Source organism: Manacus vitellinus, unplaced genomic scaffold (assembly GCF_001715985.3).
Source record: "Manacus vitellinus isolate BGI_N305 unplaced genomic scaffold, ASM171598v3 scaffold_14_pilon, whole genome shotgun sequence".
Lineage (NCBI taxonomy): Eukaryota > Metazoa > Chordata > Aves > Passeriformes > Pipridae > Manacus > Manacus vitellinus.
In genome coordinates, this window is record NW_021939063.1 from 14,417,653 (window position 1) to 14,429,437 (window position 11,785).

The 11,785-nt window shown below is 37.8% G+C and overlaps 1 protein-coding gene and 1 long non-coding RNA gene across 3 annotated transcripts in view; one reads left to right on the forward strand and one right to left on the reverse strand.

The window, feature by feature from the left end:
- Positions 1–10,808, forward strand: part of DCP1A (decapping mRNA 1A) — a 31,056-nt gene extending 20,248 nt beyond the window's left edge. The window contains exons 7-10 of one of the 2 annotated variants that reach the window (XM_029958291.1): positions 1,795–2,550; positions 2,977–3,042; positions 5,071–5,289; positions 6,821–10,808. In XM_029958291.1, the coding sequence (XP_029814151.1) occupies positions 1,795–2,550; positions 2,977–3,042; positions 5,071–5,289; positions 6,821–6,901 (1,122 nt within the window). In that variant the 3' untranslated portion in view covers positions 6,902–10,808. The remainder of the gene's footprint in view (positions 1–1,794; positions 2,551–2,976; positions 3,043–5,070; positions 5,290–6,820) is intronic. The other variant, XM_029958292.1, reaches the window with a different exon arrangement.
- The window catches only part of LOC108638893, a 33,048-nt gene that overhangs the window by 13,844 nt on the left and 7,419 nt on the right, over positions 1–11,785 (reverse strand). Inside the window, exon 2 of the long non-coding RNA XR_001920142.2 lies at positions 909–1,009. This is a non-coding gene — a long non-coding RNA (uncharacterized LOC108638893). The remainder of the gene's footprint in view (positions 1–908; positions 1,010–11,785) is intronic.

An 11,785-nucleotide genomic window follows, 5' to 3' on the forward strand; every position in this document is an offset into this window, starting at 1 on the left:
CTGCTCTATGATACTGTGAAGTGAAGTGTTGTATCTTGGCCATTCAAAATTAAAATCAGTTGTATCATGCAATGCTTTCGTGCCAGCAATCAGCAAAACTGAACCAGAACACTGATACTGAACCCTGAATTGGCAGTCAGAGGTCCTACTGTAAAGTTTAACTTACCTGAAATGATTTCTGGAGAAACCCTTTGAGCAGCAGCAGTTGCACCTGCACTCTGTTCCTATCAAATAAAGTGGTCATGTTGCCTTTTTGCAACCCCTGTTGATCTGTCTTCATGACACACTGAGTTGATGATATGCTCAAAGTATATTTCAACCAGAGATGGACAAAGGCAAAAGGTGGGGTTTGTACTTCATGCTGGAAACTAACTTCATGTTTGAGACTATCCATGTAAGGGGGCTGGTCTGAGTTGGCTCAAGAGCATGGCAGAGATGTCAGTTGATTACTTGACTGTTGTAATGTATTAATAAAGGAAAGTTAGTCAATTAATCATACTGAAGTCAAAAGCAGAGTTTGAAATGATCTGGAACAGTGATTTTTCTCTTAATGGAATCTTAATAGTTGAAGCACAGGTCTCTGGAACAGTAATACCAGTGGAGGAAAGTAAGAACAACTTTCTAGGAAAAAATTCCTAACATAATTAACAAGGTTTATAAACTATAGAATGTCTCAGCTGCAAAATGAAAGTGTGCCTGACTAGAAGCTGGCTAAAAATGAGTAACAATGGCAGTAGAGGTGAGTAACAAGGGCAAAAGTGAGTGTGATTTCAAGCCCAAGGTTTTTTTAGGCACCTGTATTGCCATGGCTTCACTGCTGTTATCTGTGCTGGGAAAATTGGAGCCAGCAGAGCAATGTCATGGTACAGTAGTTGTCATTGTGAAGTAGTGTCTTTGTTTAGACATACCATCAGAATACACTGGAATTGTGCTGCAGGCCATTCAGGCTTCTGAACAGAATGTTGTATTTCAGTCCAGCTGTTTTACATAACTTCTAGTCCTGTGCAACCTCAAAAAAAAAAAGGAAAGAAAGGAAAATTTTGAGATTATGGGTGGTATTAATAGTTGTTTCTTTTCTCTTTAGTAAAATACATTTTAAAATATTTTCAGTAAAATATTAAGAAGATGATATCCTTAAAATCATATTTTTCTAACAATGTCAGTGGTGTAACTAGATGCATATTTTTGGGAGAGACTTAAAGGACTGGTAGATGTAATTGTCTACATGTATATACACACTTTTCAAGGAGGTATATACACATATGTTTAGGTGTATACAGATTCTTTTACCTGTTGTGACATCTATTGCATTGTTAATGTAAAGGGTGAGGAAAACTGTCTAGGCATGTATTGCTAGTTCAGTTGTGTAGCTTCTATTTTCTGTGTTACTTTCCCATCTTTTAGGCCGTTTCATTATTTCCAACTTCATAAATTCAGTGAGGATTTTGTTCAACATGTCTGTTTTTCCCCACATCCCCCCAGAATGCCTTGTGTAGTTCTGGCTGATGGATGATGGCAGGTGCCATGTTCATGACACAGTCCATAGCCTTCTCCCTTCCTTACTGCTAGTGCACAGTCTGTCCCAGGAAGGCTGTAAAGAAAAAGCATCCATAGCCAGGATGTTCCTTGTAAATTAAATTAATTTCAAAATTCCTGTAACTAGGGCACACTTGATTTTACATGCATTTGACCTAGTTGTCTCTTGTAGTTTTCTTGAATTTGTAATAGACCTTGGGAGTTGCACAGTGCTGTCTATATTTCTAAGCTTAAAACTTCTTTTTCCCTTCTTTTTAGCCATTTCAGTCAAGGCAGAAGCATCTGACTTTGGAGGAACTGTTTGGAACCTCTGTACAAAAGGAACAGCCCACTGCTCCGTATCCCAACGCAGAGAGAATGGAGAAGCTGCAGACAGATGCATCTGCCAGAGAGCAGCACAGTTTGCTTTTGCCTTTTTCCTTTGACCAGTCACCAGTAATGCAACAATCCCTCGGGAAATCAGAAAGTCCAGGCGTTAAAACCAGTGCCAATCAGCAGGACTGTTTAACACCTATGCTAATGCCTCCAGCTTCAGTTTCCCAGCCTGATATAAAAAATGTTTCAAGCTATTCAGTTCGTTTAAGCCCTGTTCTTAATTCAGCCTCGACAATGGAAGCTGCCCCTGCTCAGATGCTTCCTGGCCTAAAACAAAGCAACAGTATAATGCAAGTTATGCAGCAAGCTGCCAAGCCCATATCCCCACTGGTGAATCAGCCGCCGTCTGAGGGGAACCACGCTCCACAAAACCTAATGGCTGGCCAAAGCCAGCTCATAGCACCCTTGACAACAACCAACACGGGAACTGTCTCAAATCCATCTCATACAAGTGTTGATCTTCTCCAGAAACTCAGGTTGACCCCCCAGCATGACCAAATGCAACAGCAGTCTCTCACTAAAACGTCCTTAACACCGAACATCTCTGCCTCGGTTGGCCAACTTGCAACACCAGAGAGCTTCAAAGAATCTCACACTAAGCCATCAGCCTTGAACAGCAAGATAATCCCTCCCCTTCAGGTATTCTGATATCCCTGAAGTTTTAGGCTGTTTTTAGACTATGTGTATTTTTCCCTTGGAAACGTGCTGTTGTATAGTAGCCTTTTAGAAATAATGAAGGACTTCCACTGTGTCATATTGATTGAATTGCCAAGTTAGACATTCAGTTCCATTAGTTCTATATCATTAGCATCTGCTACCAGTGACAGACCTGTCTGTAGAGGAGGAGGTTTTTCAAACTAGTGCTTTTAGTGGGTGGTGAGTGGGTCCTAAAGAATTCACCTGTACTTGTGTCATAAACGGACTGCTCAGAGCTGCTGATCTGAGAAGGGACAGAAGGTCACAGGCCAGGGGTTGCCAGGGGTGATGCTGTGGAAGTGGAGCCTGTACCTTATTTAAAAGTATAAAATTAACAATTTCCTTTTTTTTTTTTTTTTTTTAATTTAGACTGTACAACAAAACAAAGAACCAGAAGTGTTTCCACAGCCGAAGACTTTGTCTAAGGCAAGTCAAGTAAGTGAACAAGTACCTCTGCTAATTGTTTATTGGTTTTCTGAGAAAAGAGAAAACCCAGCTGTGGTTCACTGTTGATCTCTCAAATAGTCATCACCCACTGACCATATTTAAAGAGCTGTTATGAAGCAGAAAGAAGCTGCACTAAAGGAAGGGGGAGTTCTTGACTGCCTCTTATTGTTGGTTCTAATGTGGAAATGAGAACACATTTTTGGATTTGCAGCCTTGCAATGAGTTTGCACCATTTGAACTGGATTTTTTTAATGTTTCAAACAAGCAGTACTAATGCCATAATATTGTAGCAGGGGCTATTAGCCTTAACCCAGCCTTAAGGACCCCAGAGGCATAAAATGTAGCCCTTGCCTTACTGTCACTTAGTTTTCCTGTGGTAACCTTGTATTTTATGAAAAGATACAAAGTGAAAGAAATGGAAGATGGAGGAAGAAAAGAATAACAAGCATTTGTTATTGCAAGACTGTCTAATAGCAAGTTTTAGTGATCTAAATTCAGATTTAACATTATTAGAACTGTCTTGGGTAAGAGTTCAAAATAATGTCAATTTTAAATTTCAGATTGCAGTTAAAAAATAACTGGTAATAGTCAAGCCTTCAAGAATTATTTTAATTACCTTTTTGTTATGTGTTATTTTTAGGATACCATCTGTAATTTAATTCTACTTTTCCTTTACCCACCCCCTCCTTTTTCAAATCTCTGAAATTGCCTCATTCTTGTCAAACTTGCACTACATGAAAGCAGTTTTAGTAGCATGCCCAGATCTGATTGTGAAGGCAGTAAAAATGGTGCTACTTAAAGTAAAATGCTGTTCTAGCTACTGGCCTGCTGTGAGATAAGATCTACAGTCTGTTCATGACCCAGTTAGTAAATAATAACCAAACTAAAAACATTTTATATGGATTTGGGAATTTTAAGGAATGGGTGCATGTTGTGTAGTAAACTGTATTTGTGGGTTTAAACACATTGTCTTCAGCTGAAATCCCACGCTATGAGTCTTCACAGTTTTGACTACAGCAAAATCAGTTTTCTGGTTCTGCTGCTCTTGATGTTATTAAATACACATTAACTTCAGATGGTCTTGGAGGGTTTTTTCTTCTGAAAATCTTTGGTTATCCAAGGGGAACTCCTTTTACTGGCATATCAAATATCTATATATATCACATTTAGTGTTGCTGTTCTTTTGAGTGAGATTGGCTTGTTTATTTTCTTTTTTCTTTCACCATGTTGGTCATTCTGGAGGCCTGAGCAAGACATTGATTATGACACTGACTAATGATTGCAGTTATCAGGAGATGGCAGAGCTGCTCAAAGAAGATGTTTACTCATGTTCACTTTATGCAAATATAGTAGTCTTATAAATTTGCAATTTTTTGTTTAAAAGGAAAAGTGGTAAAGGCAGTATGTGGATTTTTGTCATGAAATGGAGATAGACCTGTGGAAGAATGAGGTGGGATGATGGTCCTCAAAATATCCCCATCCCATATTCCCCACAAGGGAAAATGTACTTTAAATGAGAGTATTTCAGTGTACTCCAACAATTTAATTATAATTCAGCAATCTCTTTAAATATTTTTGAGATACATTTCGAATTTGAAGTAAAATATTCGTAGGAGACCACAGAAGCAGGGGGGGCAGGAAGCAGGACTGCCTTTCTGTGAACCCCCAAGGAAAATAATAATCTGCAAAACAGCTACCAACTCCTTTGATTAGCTCGGTGAAAAGCTCATCTTTCATTATATGTGTTATGTTTCAAAAATTCTGGAAGGTAGCAAGGAGTCTGCATGCAAGCATGTTCAAGGCTGCTGCTTTCTTTAGCTTTGAAAATGAGAATTACTATTGGTATTAATCTTCATAGATAGATATTTCTTAATTAACAGCACCTGTTTTGTAATATCTGACTGAATTATTGTGGCTACAGTTTATTTAATTTTCTTTTTGCTTATCTCTCCAGCCTTTACAACATCATTCATTCTTACTGGAAATGGTGCTTATTAATTTTCTGTTCTCTTACAGGTCGCACCCCCACAGTTTGTTACAGCCACGACAACAGTAACACCTTCAGTCCTCTTGTCTCCCAGTGTGTTTCAGCAATCAGCTACAAAGGCTACTGAAGTGGAGAATAAAGCCAGTTCTTCTTCGCCTTTAACACTTGGAACAACAGAAATTCAAACTACACCTCCTACTGTTCTCAGTAGGTCTCAGCTGCAAGAAGCACTGATACATCTAATAAAGGTACTGTCTATACAGAGCTCAATCTCTGAGGGAGAGTTCCAAGTACAGAAGCCAGCACTGAGCAATTCCATACCCCTGTAACTCCTTTTGCTCTGAAACATTACAAAATACATTCTTTTGTCTTGGAATTACTCCACACTGTGCACATAGTATGGCACAGTTTGCTCCTCTTGGTTGAGATGTGGAGCAATTAGAACAGAGTTCATGGGATGTGTCCTCTCACATCCATATGAATTTGTAGAGAAGTGATGAATAAGTGATGCTCTAGTAGAAGCTGGTGTGGGGATGGGGGGAGTTGATTTTGCTGTCTTTGTAAGTTTTCTGCTTCCCCAAGGAAAGCTTTCCTGTTTTCAGTTCCCTAGAACCTCTCCTCATCTTTACCTGAAGTATTTTTCTTTGAAATGGAAATTGCAAAGTTTTACTTCTGCTATTTCTAGGGACTAAAAAGTTCAGTTGCATTAAGCCTGTGATGTTGGGAAGCAGCCATACATTGAGATGATTTTGACCTCTAATGCCATGGTGAAGTTGCCATGAATGACAAAGGGTTCTTTCTTAACTTGGAATTCTCTTGCCCTCTCCATGCTGATGTGCAGAGCTTACACTCAAAATGCAAGTCTAAAAATAACAAACAATATCTTCCCAGTGGTCAAGTTTTAGGACCAAAAAGGGCCACTACCAGATCCCATCACAACGTTGCTTGATTTATCTGTTGTTCCATTTTACGTAACCTTTTCCTGTATTGGTTTGTATGGGTTTTCTCGTTAAAGACTTAAACTAGTCTTGCAAGCAAGGCTAAGTGCCAGTAGTCTGAGTGGTAACTTTAGAGAGCTGACAGGAATCTTTGTCTCCAGTCTTTATAGAGAGAGCTGAATGAAGACCAAAACAGGCATATCCTGCAGCACAGGAGTACTCACACAGCACTCCAAGCAGGATACCAAATGTGCTGTTCAATCTTGTAAAGAGAATATTACACCCCCAAGCTAGTTGGTTAGATACCAGTTCTGTAAACTTGTCATGTGAATGAATTAGACTCAAAAAATATCTCTAAATATTGTCTCTAAGTTAAACTAATCCATTGCCCAGTCATGCTTTGCCATGAGTGTTCTTGTAGAACACACTGCAGTCCCATTCAGGCTGCTGTGACAGACAGAAGTACCATCACTTGTGATGCTCAGGCAGACTGTATTTGGGAACCTGTACACAGAATGAAATTCTTTGTGTCTAAGACTAAGGTTTGGACTCTGGAGGGAAGTGAAATGTGAAAGGTTGTTTGTTTGAGCACCCAGTGTGCTCAGTGATCCCTTCACCTGTCTGACAGCGCTGTGGTTCACAGCCCATGAGGGGTTCAAACAGCACTGCCTCTTGTGTCCAGCTACTTCCCTTCTCTTAACTCTGGCAGCTGCCACTGTAAGGAATCCTTATGCACAACTTAGGCATTAAATTAAACTTTCTTGCTTCTTTTTACTAAGGCATTAAACTTTTTTGCATCTTTTTACTAATGTTTCTAATGTGCTTCTTTTTTTTCCTGCAGAATGATTCCCATTTTCTCAGCACTATCCATGAAGTCTACTTGCAAGTCCTAACCAAGAGTACAGACAACATTAAGCTATAATTGAAGCTGAATCTATTTAAAATGTGTCCATTTTAGAAACAATTATGCCTCATCTATAAAACTAATATTTTTGTAAAAGAATATTTAGTTTTCAATGTCTTGAATTTGAACCTGTTAGGAAAGACTATTCCTTAAATAGTTATGAAAGTAATGTTCTCAGAATGATCTAGGTTTTCACTGTGATCATCACCAGCAAACCTTTCTTTTATTGGGGAGGGGACTTAAGTTGCATTTGAGCTCTCATTAGCATTAAGTGAATGTGCAAATGTTTGCTCTGGCTCTCATTCCCAGCTGTATTCACTGTTCAAGGATTACAGACTCAACACTCTTTCAACCAGCAAATACACAGTATAGTACACTACAGCACACCAAGACAGAATTCAGTTGTGGGAAACTAGTTCCAGTTGAAGGACTAAGGAAAAGGAGAGCAAAATGCCTTGTGATTAAACTGACAGGTGTGGGGAAGGAACAGATCTGGAAGCCAGGCCTTTGGAGCTAAATCTTTAACAAAAGGTCTAAAAATGTGATTTGCTCGATACATGCAGTTATTGCACGTAAATTCATCTTTCAATATTTCATTAATCTTACTTGCTTTTGTGTTACTTGCATTAAACAGGTATCCAAGTGAGTAAGGCCATTTTCTCTAAAAAGGAAAATCTGAAATATGCAAAATCTTCAGTGATTGTATAATTTTTTTTAAAGTAGTTCTGTTGCATGTTGAAGTTCTCTTGTTTTAAATTTATAGTTAGGAGACCACCACTGGAAAACCCTCTTCCTCTTCAGCGGTGTTTGATAAAATTTAAATACTTTGTTCCCTTTTAGCTTAAGGATGGACCACATCATAGTTGGTTTTCATTCCTCAGTTGTGTTGGAACTGCAGTGTTGAAGACTATGCAGATGGGAAACAAATGCATGCTTTTCTTCTGTTGCCCTCTCCCCAGATTGTTAGTGCACACTTCATAGTCTGAAGTTTATCTAATTAAAATGTTATTGCTTTGTATATGTGATTTAGTAAGTCCCTATTCACTAACTAAGAATTTAACTGGTTACCTTCCCATTTGAAATTGGAAAATTTCTAATTATACTTTCTTATGCTGCTGTGTTGGTTTATCCATGGCTTGTATTTATTTCTTAAAGGCATGCAGAAGTGATTAATCTGACTCCAGCTCCCAACTTTCTCCAGCAATAGTAGTTTTAAAGGATGCTTTTTCAGTAGAAAACTGTTGGGTTATTGAGTAAAAAGATAATCTGTAGTGAGTTATGATGCACTGCTTTGTTCTTTTCCCTCAAGCACTATTGAAATATGAGGAAAAATATTGTTTGGCTCCTTGCAACATATATGTATGATATATATATATCCTAAGGATTAGTTAATATTGCCATAGTCAAGGTGCATGGCCATTTCATTGGAAACTAGTAACTGAGCTTTAATTGTGACTTGTTCACAAATTGGGATGTTTTAGATACAACAAATATTTACATTTTTATGTATTTGATCTATTTTAGTTTTTTTCATAGCTTTTTAGTGGAAAATATATTTTGTTTAGCACTACCTGCCTTCTGAAAATATTTTCTCAGCCTTTGAGTTCAGTGTTTCCAGTTAAAATACATACTGTATTGTTAGAAAAACGTGCAAGATTCAGGGAAAGATGCTAATGTCATGCACATTCATCCAGAAATATATTGGATTTAATAGTAGCATTTGAATTCAGCAATATAAACTCAGCCTTGTTAAGGAAGATAGAACCTTCCTCCATAAATCCTAGAGTTGTAATACTGTGTATGCACATAAACAGTGAGACTCAGATCTAAGGTCTAAATTAATTTTTGTGTTGGGTTTTTTAGGAAAAGTTTCACTAAAAGGGACGAACCAATGAGCAGTTCCTCTGAACAAAAATGGACAGTCTAAACCAAATAGAGAGTTGCTTTTATCTGGATTTAGCAAAGATGCCTTCTCACTTCTCGTGGGCAGCTTGCAGTTTCTTCAAAGAAAGATTGGGTAAAAGTTTGTCAGAATAGAAATGCTGGAAGCTGATAGTGTTCATGGGTGCTGTTTGCTAAATACAGTCATATCCAAAGATCTGTAGAAATGATATGAAGGAGTTGTATTTTGAGGTCTTCAGCCACCTACAGTTGACAAAAGTAATACTGCTCTGAATATCCTTAAGTTTTGAGGGTGCCTGGCCAGCTGGAAACAAGCAGTGGCAGATTCTTCCTTGCCTTTGGTTTTGTAGTGTCCTGGTAGCAGCAGACTCTTGGTTTACCCCCCCTGCCCCAGCTTTCAGAACGAACTGGCAGAGAACCAGAGTTGAAATCCCAGCAGACAGACTGTTCATCCTGGACACGTGCCTGTGTTTGTTCCAACCTCTGCCCGTCCCAACCTCAGTGGCAGCAGACACAGAACCAACCTGGGTGTTGCCCAGCACTGCAGAGGTTTGACAAGTGCCAGGGTAGTGGCTTTAACAGATAAACTCCTTGCATGAAGAGTTAATTGTAAAACACAAGCTCAGTTATAGTGTAAAATTTGAATATTTTTTTTAAATGTGGACTGTGTATTTAAAAACTTTTTTTTCCCTAATTATTTTAACTTTTTGTATAAGTTTAAAATTACCAGCTTGTTGAAGTGCTTGATTCGTGTTTTCCACATGTAGGGATAACCAGGGTATAGCAAGTTACCAGGGGTCATCACAGGAAATGATTGTGACCATTTTCAAGTGATTTTGATTTTTTGTTTTTGTTATTTTTTTAGCTACTGGCTTAATGGGATTTTACCTGTTATTTCTGAGAATTAAAGATTATTAGTTCAGACTGTAGTCCCCAAATTAATTCTTATCTAAGCATGTGTTTCGTGGCTCATGTTAAGTCACTTCTGGGGAAAAAATGAGAGTCCAAACTCAAACCTAATAAAAGACAGTTTTAAAACCTACAGATGCTTAATTGTTCAGGAAAATCAAAATTCTCAGTTTTGTAGTTAGACTTTCTCTGCTGTTATTTACAATGCAAAGTTTATATGAAAGGTGCCTAACAGCTAATAACTTTAGAAGCAGTATATCTTTCCAGATTAAACAAGATTTGCAGAATGAGTGATAAAGTTTAAAAAAAAAAATTTAAGTGATGCATCTTGATTTCATAGAAACTGTTTAATTCTCTGTATAAATGCTCAGTATTACATTTAAACACTGCTGGATGTTTCTCAGTTTTGCTTGCATTTCTAATTACTTCATTTTGCTTTATTTCTGAAACACATTATGCCATGTGTAGCCACTGATACAATTGCTGAAATACTCTGGAAAGCAAACTTTAATTTGGGACTTGTTGGTTTTTAAAAGTATTCTAAACAAATCAGCCACCTTTTTGCCAGGTATTTGAGTTGCTTTGTACAGCATATCTTAACAGGAGGAATGTGTGCAATATGTATCACCTCAGTTTTGTCTGGCAATGTTACGAAAATGTTAAGATGCAATATCTTCTTTTCACTTCAAATTTGAAAAACTGCAGTATCTCTGATTTGGTGGTGTATTTATTTTTATCTATTCAGTGTATGGACATATGGTTAGTTAGGTTTTTTATGTACACTATGTGCTTTAGTAATTTCTGAGTTTTAATCACTTCTGTGGATGCACCAGTTGTAGCCATTTGCATGTTCTTTCAATATGAAGACCATGGGGAAGGGAGCTTCAGGAAAGATTTCTGGAAACCGGAATAATTGTAAGTCAGTAAATGTAGATACTGCATCATTAACGTTTTTGGTATGGTATGGATTTTATAGCACCTATGTATGTTTGCAGTTATTAAGTTATTGCATAAATGTTTAAGAATGAACATTTTTTTCATCCAAAATTTTGTATGTTTGCAAATATATTTTTGTAATAAAACTTCAAAACAAATGTTTCAGCACCTCCTAAAATCTTGTGATGTTTCCTTTTATTTCTAGAGTCCTGTTAGCCTACTGGAAGATTCAGTTTTTTGTTTAGGGTTAATATTTTCCAGAGGAGAAACTCAAATTCCTTACTCCATACTGGGGGTAGAACTAATTTGCATTTGTCTGCTAAGGAAGTGCAACCTGCCTGCTTGAGGGACAGTTGGGAATAGCCCCTGTCACTTGTAACAGCTTCTGTATTGCTGTCAGCGTGCTTGTGGTTTGAATTTGCTAAACAGATACATTTCCTTTCACACTGAGAAATGCAGCTACAAATTCACTGTCATAAGTACAGCTGTAACTGGGTTTAGTGCCTTTCCATATAACTTTTTTATGGTATTCCCCTCATCCACAGACATGGCATAGGATACTCAATCCCGTGTTGGTCTTTGATCCAATTAACTGGAAATTGCAGTTGTCCTGTTACTGTATCTGATATTATGCAACAGATCAATCCAAATTTCACAAAGTCAAATTGGGAAGCTGATGAGGAGGAAAACCATAGCAGAACTTCTGCTGAAAGCATCTTGAAACAAAACCTTATCCCTAAGTCCCTTAATCTTAGCTGGATGCTTATTCCCATTCTAACTACCCATAGGAGTTGGGATTGTGGGGCATATCCAATGTCAGGGAGGCCACTGGAGAACAGGTTTGTTGCTCTAGTGGTTCATATTGAACTGATTCCTGCACTATATCCAAAAGCAGATTCTTCTAATAGAAGACTACAAGTACAGAAGTCATGGGATTTACTGTAAGATAATTGAGGGAAAAGTGGAACCAACTTAGAATCAAACTTGAAATTCTAGAATCAAGATTTAAATTCTGTGTTAGGTGTGTTGCCTGTTTGGTCAATAGCAAGAATATTTTTTTATTGTTGATGCTGTTAATCTTTTTGTCTTCTCTGGATCCAGGTGTTCTCTTCACTGTTATTCATGTGAAGTGCTCCCCTTTGATTTGGAAACAGG